Source organism: Lontra canadensis, unplaced genomic scaffold (genome assembly GCF_010015895.1).
Source record: "Lontra canadensis isolate GAN:19392208 unplaced genomic scaffold, GSC_riverotter_1.0 scaffold3, whole genome shotgun sequence".
Taxonomy (NCBI): domain Eukaryota; kingdom Metazoa; phylum Chordata; class Mammalia; order Carnivora; family Mustelidae; genus Lontra; species Lontra canadensis.
The window spans coordinates 6,053,960-6,073,410 of record NW_022630997.1 but is presented as its reverse complement, the minus strand read 5'-3'; the positions used below and the strand labels follow the sequence as shown (position 1 = coordinate 6,073,410).

General features: G+C 37.7%; 1 protein-coding gene across 1 annotated transcript in view; it reads right to left on the bottom strand.

Moving 5' to 3' along the window:
• The window catches only part of CCDC186 (coiled-coil domain containing 186), a 50,625-nt gene that overhangs the window by 5,949 nt on the left and 25,225 nt on the right, over window positions 1-19,451 (bottom strand). The window contains exons 5-14 of the mRNA XM_032879105.1: window positions 18,572-18,784; window positions 17,421-17,540; window positions 10,194-10,298; window positions 9,637-9,735; window positions 9,382-9,468; window positions 8,182-8,324; window positions 4,955-5,210; window positions 3,900-4,089; window positions 2,652-2,732; window positions 769-979 (exon numbers count right to left, since the gene is read on the bottom strand). Coding sequence (XP_032734996.1) covers window positions 769-979; window positions 2,652-2,732; window positions 3,900-4,089; window positions 4,955-5,210; window positions 8,182-8,324; window positions 9,382-9,468; window positions 9,637-9,735; window positions 10,194-10,298; window positions 17,421-17,540; window positions 18,572-18,784 — 1,505 coding nt within the window. The remainder of the gene's footprint in view (window positions 1-768; window positions 980-2,651; window positions 2,733-3,899; window positions 4,090-4,954; window positions 5,211-8,181; window positions 8,325-9,381; window positions 9,469-9,636; window positions 9,736-10,193; window positions 10,299-17,420; window positions 17,541-18,571; window positions 18,785-19,451) is intronic.

Here is a 19,451-nt window from a genome sequence, read left to right as displayed (position 1 = left end):
GTCCCAGTTGGGTCCAAATCCCCAGTTCTTGGTCTGTCACCTACTGGATTAATGGCGACTCTGGAACATTTAATGACTTGACCTGAACACCACCAGTTAACTTATTTGTCCCTGAGTTTTAAGAAATCAGTGAAATTTTGTTAAGTCACAGGCACAGAATCTTGTACTTGCCAGGTGCCCAATAAATTACCCACTATGTCCTACCCAACAGGAAAGATAATCCACAAGCCCATATCTCTCTTAGAGCCACAGTCATGAAAATCAAAAGCTAAACCTGTGCTCTTATTAAAGCCAAAGTTATCTTAGTATCCTAAAAAAAAAAAAATAAAAGATCGAAGCGCCCGGGTGGCTTAGTCGGTTAACCGTCTGGCTTCGGCTCAGGTCATGATCTCAGGGTTCTGGGATCGACTCCCCCATCAGGCTCCCTGCTCAGCAGGGAGCCTGCCCCTCTACCATGCCCCCTGCTTATGTTCCTTCTCGCGCTCGCTCTCTCTCTCTCTGTCAAATAAATAAATAAATCTTTAAAAAATACAAAACAAAACAAAGATCTATTGAACTACAGATCACCTTAAAGACCTGTGTTTTCTTTCATCTCTGTATTCCCCAAACCTAGAACATAGTAAGTGAACAATAATAGACTAGGAACTGAATGACTAAATTTAGAATTATTTTTTGAAAGACTGGCTCTTGATATGATTAATTTTGAAAATAGCAAGTTTATATAAGTAATGGTATTTCAAACACAGATTGTGTTATAATAATACATACTTAGTTTTTTTCCTAATTTCTTCCACCAATTGTTTGATATGATCCTCCATAAATTCTATCTTTTCATTTTTCCGGGCATGTGCTTTTTGCAGCCTAACGATCCTCTCAATCAACATGGCCTTGTCCACTTCCGGGAAGTTATCCACAGCTACTGATGACCTGGTATTTTCTGGAGATCGATCTTCTGCACTGCTTCGAGCATTGAGGGACCCTGAAGAAAAAAAAAATCAGTTTAGATACTGTACTCAGTCTAGAGTCATCTGCTAATGTCACAAACTATTTCTTCTAGTATAACCTGCAAATGCGCGATCTAACAGAGTCAGGCACAGAACCCAAGTCATACCTGGCCTGAGTTCTTATTTCTGAATAAATGAATGACAGAAGTACCAAAAGGGCCTATTATGTCTCTCAGGAACAGGATGAGGAAGCAGCGAAAGAAAGAAGAAACTCAAGCAAAAGTAAGAACAAGAAGTCTGAAGTGAAACTGAGAGCCAAAGAGACAGAGAAGACAGAACACAGCCAGCGGGTTAAGTTCTGAAACTAGTCTCCCTAGGCTCGAATCCCACTCCTCTACTTTCTAGCTATGTGACATCGGACAAGTTATTTAACTCTCTGTGTCTTGGTCACTTCATCTTAAAATGGGAATATTATAATTTACCTCCTAGGATTCTTATATGTGAAGTGCTTAGAACAGTGCATATAAGCACTCAGTAAATGTGAGCTACTATTACTTTCATCAACATCAATTGAGAAAAATTTCTGAACCTCTTTATCTTACAAACATTAAGTCTTTTTTCAACTCCATTTTTTAGATTTAAGACAGTGATATACCCTATCCAACGTCACACACTAATAAATGACAGACCTGGGTTCTACACACTTATGTGGGGCTTCAACCCATGTTCTTTCTACTATGAGATTTTCCCACTACTCTAACAGTTGATGTTTCCCCCCTAGTGTGCAACTCCTGGGAGAAAGTGTAGTGTCATGGCATGCAAGGACTCCAGAGTCTGAGAGTTCTGTCACTGTGGATTTGGGGCAAGTCAGGTAACCATTCTGAACCTTTGTTTCCTCATCACTAAAATGCAAACTGTAACACTTCACAGGACTATTCTGTAGAGTAAATAATATGTTTAAAGTGCTTGGCATGATTCCTGGCATTCCAAAATGACAAATATACTGATATTTTGCTAATTACCATTTCCACAATGATATGAATCATAATTTTATGGACTCCATTCATTTTTACTTCAGAGCACAGACGTATCTACCATGGGAAAAGCCAAAAGATGTAAACATACATGTATATGTAAAAAATCTTGATCTATATTGATCATCTCATTAGTTTTCAGGTGTTAAAAAGTAATACAGAAGAGGTGCCTGGGTGGCTCAGTCGTTAAGCGGCATCTCAGGTCACGATCCCAGAGTCCTGGGATGGAGACCCACATTGGGCTTCCTGCTCAGTGGGGAGCCTGCTTCTCCCTCTCCCACTCCCTCTGCTTGTATTCCCCTTCCTCACTGTGTCTCTATCAAATAAATAAAATCTTAAAAAAAAATACAAAAGTAAAAAAAGAGACCGTATTATAACAAATCTCTCTATATGGATGGATACAAATTAAATTTAAAAATGGAAAAGGAAATTGTCACAAAGAATTTTAAAGAAGCAGTGGGTAAGATAAGAGGAGGTAGGGACACAGATCATCTAGAACCCCTTGACAAATATGAAACCCTGGATAATGATGAGAACTTATTTAACTAGAAATAATACTTTTTATAACTCAAAATGGAAAAAAAAAAGCATATCAACGCTTCCTAACACAAAAAAATGCTACTTCTTTTTACAATCAGTCACTAGATAACAACTGAAACCAGAAGTTTTTTACCTGATGAACTAGAACGACTCCCCATGCTGCTGACTTCTTTATCATAGCTTCCATTCTCCACCTGATCTAATTTCCTTCGTGCTACAGAAAAAAGAAACAAATTATTGTGATAATTATGACCATTTGCCCCACCATTCCTGATTTTAATTGCTAAAATCATTCAGGCAAAAATTGCTTAAACACAAGAGAAATTTGTGGAATACATACTTTAGACAGGAGGTTATAGCTGTCATTCATATAAAATGATATTTAGAAATGTACAGGTCAAATACAAAATACACAGAAACACTATGATGACATCACTTAGGCACAGCAATCTAATGTTCAGAGCCCTGATGGATTTAAATGATCTCTATGATACCAGAAATTTCCCTTCAATTATAGCTATAAAAACAAACTGAACCCTTATGGCAAACATCTGAATATATTCATATTAAGTAAATGCTAAATCTCTTAATATTATATTTCACCCTATTTTAACGCAAAGTAGTGAGAATAGTGGAGATTAGGAAGTTAGAATATATATCTTAGGCATCTTTGTATCCAAGCACACAGCACAGTTTAAATTTTTAAATGAAAGAAATCTGGGTTCCAGTCCCAGCTGTTAATCCTTGTGTTTGGGTCATTCATAATCTGTCTGGGTCTCAGTTTCCTCTGAGATGAAGTAGGTTAGGGCTCAACGATCTCCAAGGTAGAGGTCGGTAAGGTGGGCGCAGGTACCCGAGGTGCCACACGAAACAACTTGGTGCACGTGTGGGGAGAAAGTACTGAACTTCCACTTCCACTTGCATTTCATCTGATCTTTGAAAAGATTCTGTTTTTTTTTTTAATTTTTATTTATTTTTACTACATTTATTTTAATCAGATTCTATTTTTCATGGTTTTCTAAGGTAGAGAGATACATGTAAGATTTATAAATAAATATATATAAATCTGAGAACAAATGCTTAAATACTTTTTACAGATTGAAGTATGTGATCAAAAAAGTTTAGACACTACTGCCCTCAAGTATATTCCCAACTTTCACATTTTGGGATTTTGTGAATAAATGTCCTTTAAAGAAGATTACGTTATAAACTATTCATGGAACTCTAAGAGGTTTAACAACTTGGTTTGTAAACATTAATACATTAAGAACATACAGCACTAATCAGTGCGGTAGAACCTGGTGTAAAATATATTTTTTCTATAAATCCTTAATGACTAAATGATGCAACATTACGGTCTAAGTATTTGAGAATATTATACCTTGCTGGAGTTGTTTGGTAAGATCTTTGACACTGGAGGCATGTTTACGTCTTTGGGTTACTAATTCATCTTTTAGTTCTTCGACCTGGGTACTCAATGTTTTAACCTCTGTTTGTCTACAGGTGAGTTCTGCTTGCAGAGTCTGGACCTCCTCTTTTCGCAGTTCTTCCTCTTTTGACAATCTACTTTCCTAAATATCAAATAAGATCAAACAAAAAACACCAATTTTAAAACCTGTCTGTTTCCATTACCACTCCTAGTTCAGAACCTGAAAATAGGATGGTAGATTCTTTCAGAATTGCTCCTTACCAGGTTTTGTTTCCCACACTCCTCAAATTCCTTATATAGGAATGCAGGGGGCATATTAACACATCTGCCATTTTATACATGCAAAACAGTCTATGTCAGAGGTCTCTATTTTGGACTAACATCTCAAATTATTTTCATGAGTAACTTGAAGATACTCTGATAACTCAGAAATATTAAACTGTTTTAAACTATAAAAATATAGAAATTTGAAATACTTTAAAAAATATATAGTAATTCCAGGGGTGCCTATGTGGCTCAATCAGTTGACTGTCCAACTCTTGATTTGGCTCAGGTCACAATCTCGGGGTCATGAGATCGAGCTCTGTGTCAGGCTCTGTACTCAGTGGGAGTCTGCTGGAGATTCTTTCCCTCTGCCCCTCCCCTCTCACATGCACATTCTCTAAAATAAATGAATAAATCTTTTTTTATACACACACACACGTAGTAATTCCAGTTACTAAAGACAAAAACCATGGTTTTCTTATATTCAAAAGTGAAACACTTTTTCATAAGCATTTTAAGGAGGTATTTTGTTATAAATTATATAAATAGGAGGGGAAAAGGACAGTCTAAACCAGTTGGAAGGAAAAATGGACACTTCTCACAGCATTTGAAATTACCAGAAAATCAGACCAATTAAAAAAAAAAGAGTTCAACTTAACTACCAGTTGGTTAATGCTAACAGGAAAATTTAATTTGTGCTTCTTGTAGGTTGCTTTGAAAGTTAAATGTAAATGTGTACTTACCAAATTAGTATTTGTCTGTTTCATTTGTTCACATTGACTTTGTAACTGACTTTCACTATAGGAAAGCTTATTGAATTGTGACTGCAAAGAATTGGATTCAGATTGGAGTTGTGCATTCTTACTAGTGAGCTTTTCTGTAAATAGCAGCAACTCAGATTCTCTTTTCCTACTGCCTTCGATGTCTTTTTGTAGGTCATTAATCAAAGAATTAAGGCTTTCCACTTCTTCCTTCAAATTTTCAATTTCTTGTTTACCTCTAAAAAACAAAGTTTATACTTAAGAAAAAATAAACTACTAAAAGACATTTACATTAATGGTTTGGGATTTCCATCTAATAAAATACTTTATAAAGATACTTTTATTCATCCAAATTATTTATTTGGATTTGTAGGACTACCTAATAATATATGCTAGAAACTAAGAGCTGCGAGTATAAGTAGGACTGGCATGGGCCCTGCTTTCAAAGAGCTTTCAGTCAAGTAAGGAAATTACATAGGTGATAAAACGTTTTTGAAGATGAAAGCACGGAGTGGATTGCCTAACCTAGTATAAGCGATGTTTAAACTAATAAAGTATGGGCTAGCAAACTTCTCCTGTAAAAGGCCCAGACAGTAAACAATTTGAGTTTCTACGGCATATCGTCTTTGCAGCAAGCGTTCAACCCCGCTACTGCATCGTGAAAGCAGCCACAGATACTTCATGAAGGAATGAGAGTAGCTGTGTTCCAAAAAAAAAATTATTTACAAAAAAAGGGCAGGGGGCTGGATTTGGCTCATGGGCCACAGTTTGCTACTTCCTGATCTGAAGAAAAAGTAGGAGTGAGCGGGACAACAAAATATGTTCCAGGTAGAAGAGACAGGATGCGCTAGATCTAGGAGGGAAGGAGAATGACTTTCCTGTTGGCACTAACAAACACATGTTCCACGCTGATGAAGATTAGGATGGCACTATATTCCCAGCACTTAACACAGCACATGAGCACAGAAGACAACCAATCCACATTTGGAAACAACTATTGCTGAAACCCAAGAGTGCAAAAAGGGAAGGCACAGAGGGAGAAGCAAGGTCACTGATGCGCTTTCAAAATCATGCCGTGGCATCTGAACTTACTGGACAGTCCTTGAGGCAATGGGAAAGCACTGAAAGGTTTTAAGATTTCTTTTTAAAAAGATTATGCTGGAGCGCCTGGGTGGCTCAGTGGGTCAAAGCCTCTGCCTTCGGCTCAGGTCATGATCTCAGGGTCCTGGGATGGAGCCCCACATTGGGCTCTCTGCTCAGCAGGGAGCCTGCTTCCCCCATCTCTCTGCCTGCCTCTCTGCCTGCCTCTCTGCCTACTTGTGATCTCTGTCAAATAAATAAATAAAATCTTTGAAAAAAGATTATGCTAACTGCAGTGTAGGAAATGGATTACAAGGGAAGCAAAAAACAAAACAAAACAAAAACCTCAACAAAACCCAGAAGCTGTGGTAGTTTTCCAGATGAAAGGACAATGGCAGCAGCGGTGGGGGTGTGAAAAATAAATGAACTTGAAAGATACTGAAGAGTTAGCACCAATACTACTCTGTGACTGGTTAGATGTATGAGGGGAAGGAGAGGAGAACCAAGGAGGATGCGCAGGTTCCTGGGCTGGAAAATCATGTGGATGCTGCACTCATCACTCATCTTGGGAACCTCAGAGGAGTTTATTTACGGGTGGGACAGATGAGTCAGTTTGGGACATGTTAAAGTCTGAAGTGCTTTTGACACTTGTATGTCTAGGGCTGAGCCAAAAGGGCTGAAGATAATGACTTGAAGATCCTGTAGCACACTACAGGAATAGTTAGGACCACTCAGGGTATGACAAAATAGTGACAAAATAGTAACAAAATAGGTATATGACAAAGAGAAGGCTGCCAAGGAGACTGAGAAAAGGAGTGGCCAGAAAGTGGGGAGGAACACCAGGAAAGCATGATATGAAGCCAAAGGAACAGACAATATTAAGAAAGATAATGGGCTTAATGGTTTTAATACTGAAAATTCAAGCAAGGCTTAGTCCAAGAAGCATCTGCTAGATTTAAGGAGGCATTAGCAGTTTTTAATGGGATCTTGGGTAGAAGCTAGGCTGAAGTGAAGGGGGAAAAAGAGACAAAGGAAGTGAAAGCATGGAGGACGGGTACAGATTCTACAACGATGTTTGGCTCTGAAGGACAGAAAAAAGTGGGGGAACATCACAGCAGTTTTGACATTTCTAATAACAAAATGTAGAAAAACAAAAAGTAGAGAGAAGTAAGACATAAAGGATAAAGAAGAAATAATCCAGGAAGACCCCGAGAAGGCAAAAGAGCTTGGGATCCACAGAAGTAGAGAGAGCAGTTCCGTTTACAGGGAACAGGAACATTTATTCCATAACAACAGAAGAGAAAGAAGAATGGTTGCAGATGCAAGTTCATAAAATAGACAGAAGGAGGTTGTATGAACAGTTACCTACAACTCCCATTTCTCCTGTGAAGTAAAAAAGAGGTAACCTCCTGCCAAGAGTAAATACTGAGGAGAGGGAGACCAGAAGTGTGAACAACGAAGGAATGTCTGGAATAGATGCTTCAAGGTGGGGGAGAGGCTGTGACTAGAAAATACGGTAGGATTAGAGGTCATTTAACATTTCCAGTTGAGGTTGCTAACCATGGATTTATCACAGCACCAACCTGGATATGGTGAGGATTTTTAGGAATACTGAGCAGCAGCCTTTGGTACGATATGAAAAAGAAGGTATTTGGATTCAGGCTCAATCCAGGCTCTGCCAGGTGATGTCATGAGTAGTTTAGCTAAATGGCTCTACAAGAAGCCAAGGAATAATGTCAGCTCCTGACCTAGCGCTACAATACACACAAAGATACACATATACCTATATATCTACCTTTTAGAAATAAGTACTATAAGTAGCATAATTTGAACATTAAAGAATGGATTAAGAAACTAAAATCCATTGTTTTATAAATCACTACTTCCAATACTTAGTGAATATAAACTTTGATTTTTAGAAGCCGTAATAGGAACTTCAAAGATAACCCAAAAAGTTCAAATGAAAACAGGAATTTAAAATTTTTTTTTTTAGGAATTTTAAATTTTTTAGCTAGTAAAATTATAAAATTATTCTTGTTTAATGTAATAATTACATTTAATAACAGAATCTTGAGATAGAATTAAAAAGCCTACTGATTAGCATAAAACACAAGTTGCTCGGTTTATACCTTTGATGCTGCTCCTGTATCTGATCCACAATTTTCACTTTGTCCAATAAATTCTGAATTTCAGCTTTTTGGCGATTAATAATTTCCTTATATTTGGATAACTCATCTTCTGTTCTTAATCGTTCATCTTCTAGACATTTCACCTATCAATATCATAACCAAAGTAGACTATCAACAGTATTTTCTTGCTCCTTAATTACTTCATTAGTGATTATATATTAATAATCCAAGCTAGGGGCTCCCGGGTGGCTCAGTCAGTTAAGCATCAGACTCTTGATTTTGGCTCTGGTCCTGATCTCAGGGTTGTGAGACTGAGCCTCACATCAGGATCCATAATGTGTGAGCAGCTTGCTTAAGATTCTTTCCTTCTCTTTCCCTCTACCCCTCCCCCATCACTCACATGCTTGTGCACTCGTTCTTGCTCTTGCTTAAAAAAACAAAACAAAACAAAGAACAACTATGCTAAATTCTGGAACAGGATTAATTAATGTGAAGAAAATGTAATGGGACGTTAACAGTCCTGGGGTTCAGTCTCTGATTTCTTGTGATTTAGTCACAAGAGTTTTAGCGTGTCACATTATTTTTGCTGAATCTCCATATCCTCACCTGAAAACAACATATACCTTCCCCATCTACCTCAAAGAACTGGCACAGAGAACACATGGAAAGGCTCATGAAGGACACTCTGAAAATTATTAAATGATGGCAAATTCAAGGTGGAAACTTAAAAGCCTATTTCTAAAGAAATGAATGATATACAATGATATTTCACATTCATATTAAAAGGAATGCTATTTTTGCAATGAACACTATACTAGATGGTTAGAAATTAAAACTGTACAAGACTATACAGGAGAAATATAAAGTCTATTATTTTCTGTCACATAACATTTCTAAAGTCCAACTACCTCACCAATTAATTTGCCGGAAGATTGCCTTGCATTAGGGGCCCAGGAAAAGTGAAAGAAACAGCAAATGTGCTATAAAACAGGAATGTCTGGCAAATACTTCAAAGGGACCAAAGTGGAAGACATTTTCATTTCAACAAAGAGTCCATTTTACTGTTAGGATTGGTATTCTACTCCTCTGAGTTCTTTCTTTCAGAATGAAAGTGTTTCCCCAACACTTAAAAAATCAGAAGGAATCTAAAATTAAAGATATTTACCCTTCCTCTGAAATCAAGACTACAGGTTTCTTTACCTTTGTTCTCAGTGTTCGTAGTTCATCCATACCCTCCTTAAATGTCCTCTTCAGATCTTCCAGTTCTTTTATTTTGGCGTGATGCATCTTTTAAAAGGTTTAAAAGAAACCACAAGTCATTATGTACTAAACAAGACCTAAAATTTATTGCCTATTCCTTCAAAAAGGCCTTCAAAGTGGGTGACACCACTCATTCTTTCTCTCCCTCTGTATTTATTGCCCAATTCAGGGTTTGAAAAGAACAAAGCCACTCACCTCTAGCTGGTCGGATTTTTCTTGCATTTGTTTTTCAAGTTCTCCTTTTGTGACTCTAAGCTTGGCATCAAGCTCATTGGATTTAATTTCTTCTGACTCCTAATGGCAAGGAAATGAAAATGTGGGGCTGGATTTTTAAAGTTTTACACTTTGGAAAGTGAAGGCGTTTGCAGTTAAGTTTACAAATTGTGAAATGTATACCTTAGGTATTTAAAAATTACTAGTACTCAAAGATTTTAAATATGTCAATTCTTCATGAACAAGAATAGCACCTAAGATATATAACATAATACAGAATGGGTTTTAGGTTACACATTTCCTTGTATTCTTCATTCTGCTGATATTTTCTAGTGTTTTTATTTGGTTAAAAACTTCTCTAATAAAATCTCTAGTTAAGCTGCAAGTACTTTACCACAGGAAATAACCTGCCATTTATTTAACTGCCCTACCAAATCCATTCCACACTTCAAATATTACAGATACAAAACATTAATGAAGCAAGAGTACTGACATTTGGTGCAATTTTGTTACTAATCTATTTGAAAAGTTAAGCATACCTGATATGTTTTTATCATATCCTGACAATTTTTTCTTATCTGATCAGCTTCTTCCTTTGCTTGAGTTAGCTTTGTTGTTGTTTCTTTGAGTTTATCTTTGGTTTCCTGCATTGATAAAAAGATAGTGTGAGATAAGAAAAGATACATTATTGGTCTCTACCCCAGTCCCTTACACAAAGTTCCTAAACCCCTTGTCATTTCCTAAGTTGTAAGAACACTAAGAGCATCTCTTATTGCAGTACTGGTTTTTACCTCTGTTCCTGACACAGGTTCTTGAAAACCTTGTGATTCCCTGGGTGACAAGAGTGTCTTTTGTTCTAAAGAGGCGCCTGTGGGTAGGCTCCCGCATGCAGGCTGGTCACCAGAAAGACTAACTCACGATTAGCACTCTGGAATCCAGCTCCCGAAGGAGTTGATGATTGATGATTGATCATTCCTTCATAATGAACCCTCCATAAAATCCCAAAGTATGGGGTTCGGACAGCTTTCAAGCTGTCAAGTACAACCACGTTGAGAGCGTGATGTACCCCAACTCCACAGGGACAGAAGCTCCTACGCTTGGGATCCTCCTAGACCCTGCTCTATACATAGCTCTTCATTTGGTTGTTCATCTGTATCCTTTATCATACCCTTTAATAACATGATAAATATAAATGCTTCCCTGAGTTCTTTAAGCAAGTCTTAAACCCAAAGAGGGGGGTTGCTAGAACTTGTGTTCTATAGCTGGCTACAGATGCCTGGCCTTATGGCTGGCATCTGAAGTATGTGCGTGGCAGGGGCCTGGGGGGGACCTTCTTGTACGAATGAGCCTTAATCTGTGGGATCCAATGCTATCTCCAGGTGGATGTGTCAGAGTCAAGTGAAACTGTAGGACAGCCAGGTGGTATTGCAGAGAACTCCTTGTGGTGGGGGAAAACCTCCACACAACTGGTGACCAGAAGTGTCAGAAGTGAAGTGTTCTGTGTAAAAGTAAACGAGATTCACAGGGAAGAAACACACAGTAGGGAGAACTGGGTTCTTCCCTAAACTGGAGAAGGAAAACAGTCTGTCCTTTGTAGACAGTGACAAGGTTGGGCCCAGTAATGTGATGATGGTTAAGAACAACGACCAGAGTAGTCCTGGCACTGCCATTGAAGGGTTGGATAGTATTCTAGAAATAACACTTAATGCTTCTTTTTTTTTTGTTTTTTAAAGATTTTATTTATTTATTTGTCAGAGAGGAGCAAGAGGCAGAGGCAGAGGCAGATAGAGTGGCAGGCAGAGGGAGAAGCAGGCTCCCTGCCAAGCAAGGAGCCCGATGTGAGACTCGATCCCAGGACGCTGGGATCATGACCTGAGAGGAAGGCAGCTGCTTAACCAACTGAGCCACCCAGGCATCCCAACACTTAATGCTTCTGACAAAAAACCGAAGTGAATTGTGCGGTTAACTGATAGCCATTAAGTTAAATTTGATAGTTTTCAGTAAATCACTAGAAGTAATTAAGCTGGTAAGACAAGAAGAACAAATTGTTAATAGCTCTTCCATAAAGCCATGTGTGAGTGGTAACAGCTCACACATAAAATATAATTCTTTGCTTTACGGCCATAGTATTTATTCGAAAATGTCTTTTTTTTTTTTTTTTTTTTTGGATAGAGAGGGAACACAAGCAGGGGGAGTGGGAGAGGGAGAGGCAGACTTCTTGCTGACCATGTAGCCCCATCCCGGGCTCAATCCCAGGACCCTGGGATCATGACCTGAGCCAAAGGTAGATGCTTAACAACTGAGCCACCCAGGCACCCTATTCAAAACCATCTTATAGGTCGATGCTGCAATTTGGTTTCTGTTCCTAACCACTCCCCTAAAATAGCAAATATGAAGGTTTTCTAGGGATTATTTTCTCATCAAGTTCAATTACTCTCTCTCATTTTCTATTCTTGACTTACTTGCTGCAGTTCTGACCACTCCTGACTCTCTGGATATCCTTCCTCTGTTTCTATTATAAGACCACATACTACTGTTTTTCGCCTTTCCATTGTTGTCTTTTCTGCCTCAACTGGCTTTCTGATTCCTGTGGCAATTTTCCAGATAAAGCCCTGCTCTGCAGCTCTTTTTCCACAGTTCTTCAGATCACCCCCCCAGTCCCATGTCCTGGGCTGTCACGTGGATTTGAAATGAGGGTTTAAGTACCACCGCCTAGTAGTTGCCCTTCAAAAAGGGTAGAAGCTGCTATACTGCCTTCCACAGACAGAGTCCAGGGCAGTCCTGGATCAGAATAACTGATACTCTGTTCTGCAGCTTACATGTTTCCCCCACTGAGGACACAGCTTCTGGACAGCACCTAGCTTAGCACTTAACACATATTCATTGTTCATGTATTTGCTGACTCTATGAAGGAATCACTAATATAAGCCTTTGGTCTAGGGAGGCTGGTCTTCCTGAACATAAATACTCATCTCCCATTTTTCCTTTTCTCTTAATGTTCCTCCACTTGGAATGTTTCTCTTCATCTTTTGAACCATCTAAATTGCATCCATATTCACACACTACTTCTTTTATGTCATTTTTTGATAAGTTTATCATACAATTAAGTACTTCTAGTTGCTGGTCCTTTAATCAGAACTTATGGGTTTTTGTTTTTGTTTTTTCTTAAGATTGTACTTATGTGTGAGAGAGACAGTGCATACAAACGAGCAGGGGGAGAGGGAGAAGCAGACGCCCTGCTGAGCAGGGATCCCAACGTGGGGCTCAATTGTAGGACCCTGAGATCATGACCTGAGCCGAAGGCAGCTGCTTAACGACTGAGCCACCCAGGTGCCCCAAATTTATATGGGTTTTTTTTCCCCACTTCTGTATCATCAATAATTAAAACAGCTTGACACACAGTATGTACTCACTTCATTCACTCAAAAAATAGCAACTGAGAAATTCCTATAATGCTGAATAATAAGTAAATGACTGAATAAAAGAAAAGTTTTGGTTAAGGGACTATGTTTCATTTATTTACTAAGCACCTGCCATATAAGGCACTGTTCTAAGCTTTGAGGAAATATTTAACTGTAAGATAAAATCTCCACTCTCATAAAGCTGGTCATTCTAATGATCACAGATAATACATAAAACACGTAAGTAAAAATATGTTACATTAGATAATGACAAGTGCTAAGGAGTAAAAACAAAGTAAGGGCATAAGAGGGTTTGAGGGAAAGTATGCAAATTTAGAGAGCCAGGGAAAGTGTCAATGAGAGGTGAGAGATGTGTAAAGACTTGAAAGAAATGAGCAAGAAGGGGCGCCTGGGTGGCTCAGTAGGTTAAGCCCCAGCCTTCGGCTCAGGTCATGATCTCAGGGTCCTGGGATTGAGCCCTGCATCAGGCTCTCTGCTCAGCAGGGAGCCTGCTTCTCCATCTCTCTCTGCCTGCCTCTCTGCCTACTTGTGATCGCTCTGTCAAATAAATAAAATTTTTTAAAAATCTTAAAGAAAAAAAAAGAAATGAGCAAGAAGATTTGCTAAAGGACTAGATATGGTGACTGAGAACTGAAAGATAAACCTAAGGTTTCTGGCCCAGGCAACTAAAAGGATGAACTACCATTTATTGAGATGAGGGAGCGATGGAGGGCAGGCACATTATCCACTCTGTTTTACATATGCTCCGTTCAAGATGCCTGTGAGTCACCCAGACACCAGATGTCAAGTAGTCACCTGAATATAAGAATCTGGAATTCTATGTAGAAGTTATAAATCAAGGAATCACTAGCATAGTTTTCTATGCTATGTTTCTAAAACATGCTATGTTTTTCTACGTTTAAAGTTACATGTTTTTCAAGTTCACTAATCTTGTCTTCTGTAGCATCTAATCTTCAGTTAATTCTAATATATTTTTCATCTCACTCAGTATATCAATCGGGCCTTTTTAAAATCTTCGATGTTTTTCTGTAACACAGTCATACCTTTATCTATCTTTCTGAATATCTGGAGTATATTTTTTATAATAGCTGTTTTAACATCTTTACTGACTTCTTTCATCTATGTCATTTCTGACTTTGTTTCTATCAGTTGATCTTTCTTTTCTTCTCATTATAGGCTATATTTTCCTGTCTCTTTCTATGTCTGGTAATTTTTTATTGGATATCGGACATTGTGAATTTTATGTCTGTAGGTCTTGGAGATTTCTGCACACACCTGAGTATCTCGGGCTTTCTTCCAGCTACTCTGTGGGCTATTCTTCAAATAACATCATCATTTGAAACAATTTGATTTGAGGCTTTCTTTCAAAGCTTTGTAAGATGGGTCCATAACAGACTGTAGTCTCAGGCTAATTAGTCCTCATTGCTGAAACAACACCCTTCTGAGGGTCACTGGATGCCCCATATGTTAAGAGGGCTTTCTCTTGGCTGGGGAAACATGAACAGTTCCTACCAGCCCTGTGTGACCCCTACGGGACTGTTGCCCCTACTCCTTTCTGATCATTTTTTCTCCACCTCTAACTTTCTCACACACATATACTGATCAGTAAGCAGTGAGCTAAATAAAGAACTGAAGGGAACATACTGCAGCTCTCCAAATCTTCCCCTTCTGTGGTATTCTTCTGCCCAGCTTCCTATACTTCCGACTCTGTCTCCTCAATTCCTGGAGATTTCTGGGATCTGTCTGGGTTCCTCTTCTTTTGCTGCAACCTGGAAACTCTCCAGGCATTACATCTTGCTTGCTTTCCTTCATTCAGAGATCACTGCCCTGTCCTGCCTTTGTTGTCCCAAGCCTAAAAATCTTCATTTATTTTCTTCTTTTTTTTTTAGGTTTTTTAAGGTGGGAGGGTAAACCTGGACCCTGTTATTCCATAATGCAAACACAACAGTCATGGGAGACTTATAGAACTGAACATAGAATACAGTTTTACTAAGTGAAATAATAGCATAGTTAAAGGAAGCCCTAGCTTCTAATAAGTGGGATTTATGAGTTAACCATTTAAGAGTGAGGCTATTGTTGACAACGTGATAACTTTCAGAGAAGAGCACAGATAATAAGTAGCAGTGTCTTGTTGAGGGAATATATCATAAAATATACCAACCCCTAGTTGCCCATTTGGTCTACAGCATATTACAGTCTCTTACATCCTACCGGCCTGGATGCTATCTTAATACCCCAGACTCTATTCCTCAAGCTTTCTCTGAAGCAAAAATGACTGGCAAGCACCCAGCAGAGTCAAACCACGGTTTACTACCACATCTCTTTCTGGCCGTTATCTATGATCCAGTGAGATTATTTTATCCTAGGACCAAGTAGGTAAATAGGTAGCAACCACTAGGTGAACAAGTATATAAGGTACACTGGGGGAAGTTCTTTACCACACTCAAAATGAAAGGGTTTTTTTTTTTTTTTCTTCAATATTTTATATGACAGAGAGAGAGATCACAAGTAGGCAGAGAGGCAGACAGAAAGAGAGAGGGGGAAGCAGGCTTCCCGCTGAGCAGAGCGCCCGATGTGGGGCTTGATCCCAGGACCCTGGGATCATGACCTGAGCCGAAGGCAGAGGCTTTAACCCACTGAGCCACCCAGGCGCCCGAAAGGCTTTTGTTTTTATGGGCTAGGTGTTAAAAACACATTTTAGTTTAACTTCCAAGGGAATTTAGGAAGGGGAATAAATGAAATTTTTTCTATCGTTTGACCCAACTGATAATTCTACTGATGACAGAGCTATCCAATCTACTTAGTCTAAGACTTAAATTCTGGTAATCAGGCCTGGAGGCCTGATCAGAAGTTAATGATCACAATAAATCCACTAGCCTCCAGAACCTCAGTATAAACACCTAGGACTGGGTGTGCAGGGACTGGAAACTAGAGGATACCTGGAGAAAAACTTAAGAAGAGTCCTGGCTCTTATCCACATTTTAACAGGTAGCCAACATTGCTTAGTCTTTAAATCTTGTATTCTTTGATCCAGAGACTCCTTCTCACATGTATTAGGTAACTAGATAAAACAGATAGCCAGGATCTCATCCCAGATACTCTCTGAAAGCAATTACTCTGTCCTCTATGACCTTTAGAGTATTCATACTATTTAATACATGCTGTTCACAGGGGAAAACCCAATAAAACACTTGCTGGTTAATAAATGCCTTTAAAAAGAACTGGTAAAGGCGTGCCTGGATGGTTCAGTTGGTTAAGCAGCTGACTCTTGATTTCAGCTCAGGTCATGGACTCAGGGTCCTGGGGTCAAGACCTAATTTGGGCTCCACACTCGACAGGGAATCTGCTTGAAGATTCTCTCTCCCTCTCTCTCTGTCAAAATAAATAAATAAAAATCTTAAAAAAAAAAAAAAAGATTAGGTTGGAGGAAACATTTTTAAAAAATGTATTTACTGAGATAATCTATGATTACGGTTTGAAACAATACCATTAAGCCTATTTTTGAAAACTTGGGAGCTGTTATAACATTGATCTTCTATTTAAATATTTCAGAGTTGTTATTTTCCTTCACATTCTATCATCTTCAGATTTTTATTAATTCTTATACCAGGTTCAGTTAGTGCCTAAAATGGCATCAGGTACCAGCCTTTATGATCATTTTTCATTACATTACTTTTTTTTTTAATGATATTCATTAGGCATAATACCAATAGAATTATATTTATAATAAACAGATATGGAAACACTCTTTTAGCATCACTGATATTTTTTAAATTTCCAGAGTTTAATTTCTATTTTGACAACCTACAGACTCTCCTCTTTCCCCCAAATTTCCGACAATGTGTAATATAAAATATAGATACCAAGAATTACTTGAAGAACAAAGTCAATTTTGGAATTGTAAATAATGAATGATAAAATTTAATATTTTTTTACAATTTATGAAAAAATTTAACATTCTAATTTAATATGTAAATCAAACAAGGAAATACCTTTTCACAATCACCAAATATTCAAGCCCAATCTATCCCACAGAAGTCACTAAATTAAGCTTTATGCCTTATTAACTTTACTGCATTTGCTTTTTAAAAGATTTATTCATTTTAGAGAGAGAATGCATGTCCACACATGCAGGGGTCAGGCAGAGGGAGAGGGAGAGAGAGTCCCACACAGACTTCGGGCTGAGCATGGAGCCTGATATGCAGCTCCACCTCCTGACCCTGAGGATCACCGCCTGAGCTGAAATCAAGAGTCGGTCACTTAACTGACTGAGCCACCCAGGTGCCCCTGCATTTGCTCTTAAAACTGGTTCTGATAATTTCTCCACTGCATTACAATACTTACCTTGTGTGAATCCATTTCTGCTTTTAATTTGTTTTGTGCCCATTTTACTTTAATGACATGAGAGTTGATATCTTCCTTTAATTTGTCAATTTCTCTGGTGAGTCTAGTAGTTTCACTTTCCTAAAACAATATCACTAGGTCATGTTTTTTCATTTAAACCATCAATCAATTACTTATCTTTTATACATCCTCAAAATAATCAGTTTAATAACACTATATTTGAGGGGTTAGCATACTATGACCACCATAAAATTAATTCAAAGTTCAAATGATAAGAGAGTAGCAAAATCCTAAATCCAATCAATAGACATAAGATGATTAACATTTATATTTCAAACAACCAGATATGTTGCAAGAACAAGTACACCTTTATGATTCTTCTCACTGGCTGGCATTAGGTGAAATACAAATTAAATTTTTCTAGAATTCCTGAGAACAATGACAACCTTCCTGGACTAAAAGATAATTAATAAAAAAAATAACATTATCAAGAAATGATAATTGACTAGAAATAAGACCATGCCATGAGGCTGCTAGTTAAGAGCAAGGACTCTGGAATGCTCAGTAATTAAATTTCTTTGGGAAGCATCTAAAAAGAACATGTTTTTCTACAGAAAAAAAAAAAAAATTCTATTCTATGATAAATAAGTGTTACATTAAGATTCCAGTCAAATTACACAGTTCTCACTGAAAAACTATTCACATCTTGATCCTACTATGTATGTATTTTACCAAAATAAAATGTTCTTTTGGAGCAGAAACTCATTTCTTCAATAGATAGATATTAAAAGAAAGTTTTTAAAAAAATATCTATCAAGAAAAAGTTATTTAATAAACAACATGTATCAATAGCTCATTTTTTCCCAGCAAAAACCTTTTCCAGACATGTAACAAGATACTAAATTAGATGCTAAATATAAACTATAATATATATATTAAAAATATAAAATATATCAAATATATCAAACATAAAATATAAATAGGTAATATAATATAAATAATAAGATCCTAAAGCCTTCATGTTCTCAGAAGGTAAACTAACAAAAACAACTTTATCTGTAATAGTGACTTTAACCACATAGTTATGATTATTTGATAAGGAAAAGCAAAAAGAATAAATTTTAACTCAAGTACAACACCACAATTTATACCTTTGTCTCATACAGCTGGTGCAACCGTCCTTTCTCCTGAGAAAGCTGCTTAATTTTGTTAGTGTTTTTCTCAGATTCTTTATTCGCATCTCTGAGTTTTCTTTCAAGTATCTCTTTTTCCTTTCGAAGATCTAAAGATTCCTTCTCCCCTCTTACGTACTTCATTACCATTGCTTCTTTTTCCTGGCGTGCCTCTTCACATTTTTTGTTGGCCTTTGAAAAATATCCAGCATTAATAAAAAATTTTTTCAAACCAAAATAAAAATAAATAATATTTTTTGTAATATTACCAATGTATTTTCTGTTTTTTTGTACAACATTCCCAGGACTTGTGCCATGAAATTTTTTAATGAAAGGAAAAATTAAAAATCATAGGAAAATGATACGGTGAACAAATTAGTATCACTAATACTTGTTTTTACTTTTTTTTTTTTTTTACACTTTGGCTGACATAGTTGGTACTTTCTGTTTACTCCTCCAGATCCACTTTTCTACTCTTCCCTATCCCACACTGTGCTTTAGGAAGATGGCTACCATGGGCTGTATCAATAAGGCTCCTTGCCCCTGTAACTTCCAGCCAGCCAAAAAGAAGGCACCAAGAGTGAGATCTGGCTCCTCCATAATCACAACAGGTTGGCTCAAGGCCACTGATCAAGTCAGGCGCCTTCACTATACAATTAGCCACTCTAAGTAGCACTATCTGTTCCCTCTCCTTATTCCTTTAGCTCAAAGAGTAACAATGGCTTCTCAAGCACCACAGGACCCTGCATTTTTCCCTTTGGGCGCCCTATACCTTGTCTATACCTTTTGTAAAGAGTCCTTTAATTAAATTTTCAAATCAGCAGTTTCTGTTTTCTGTAAGGACCCTGACTGTATGGCT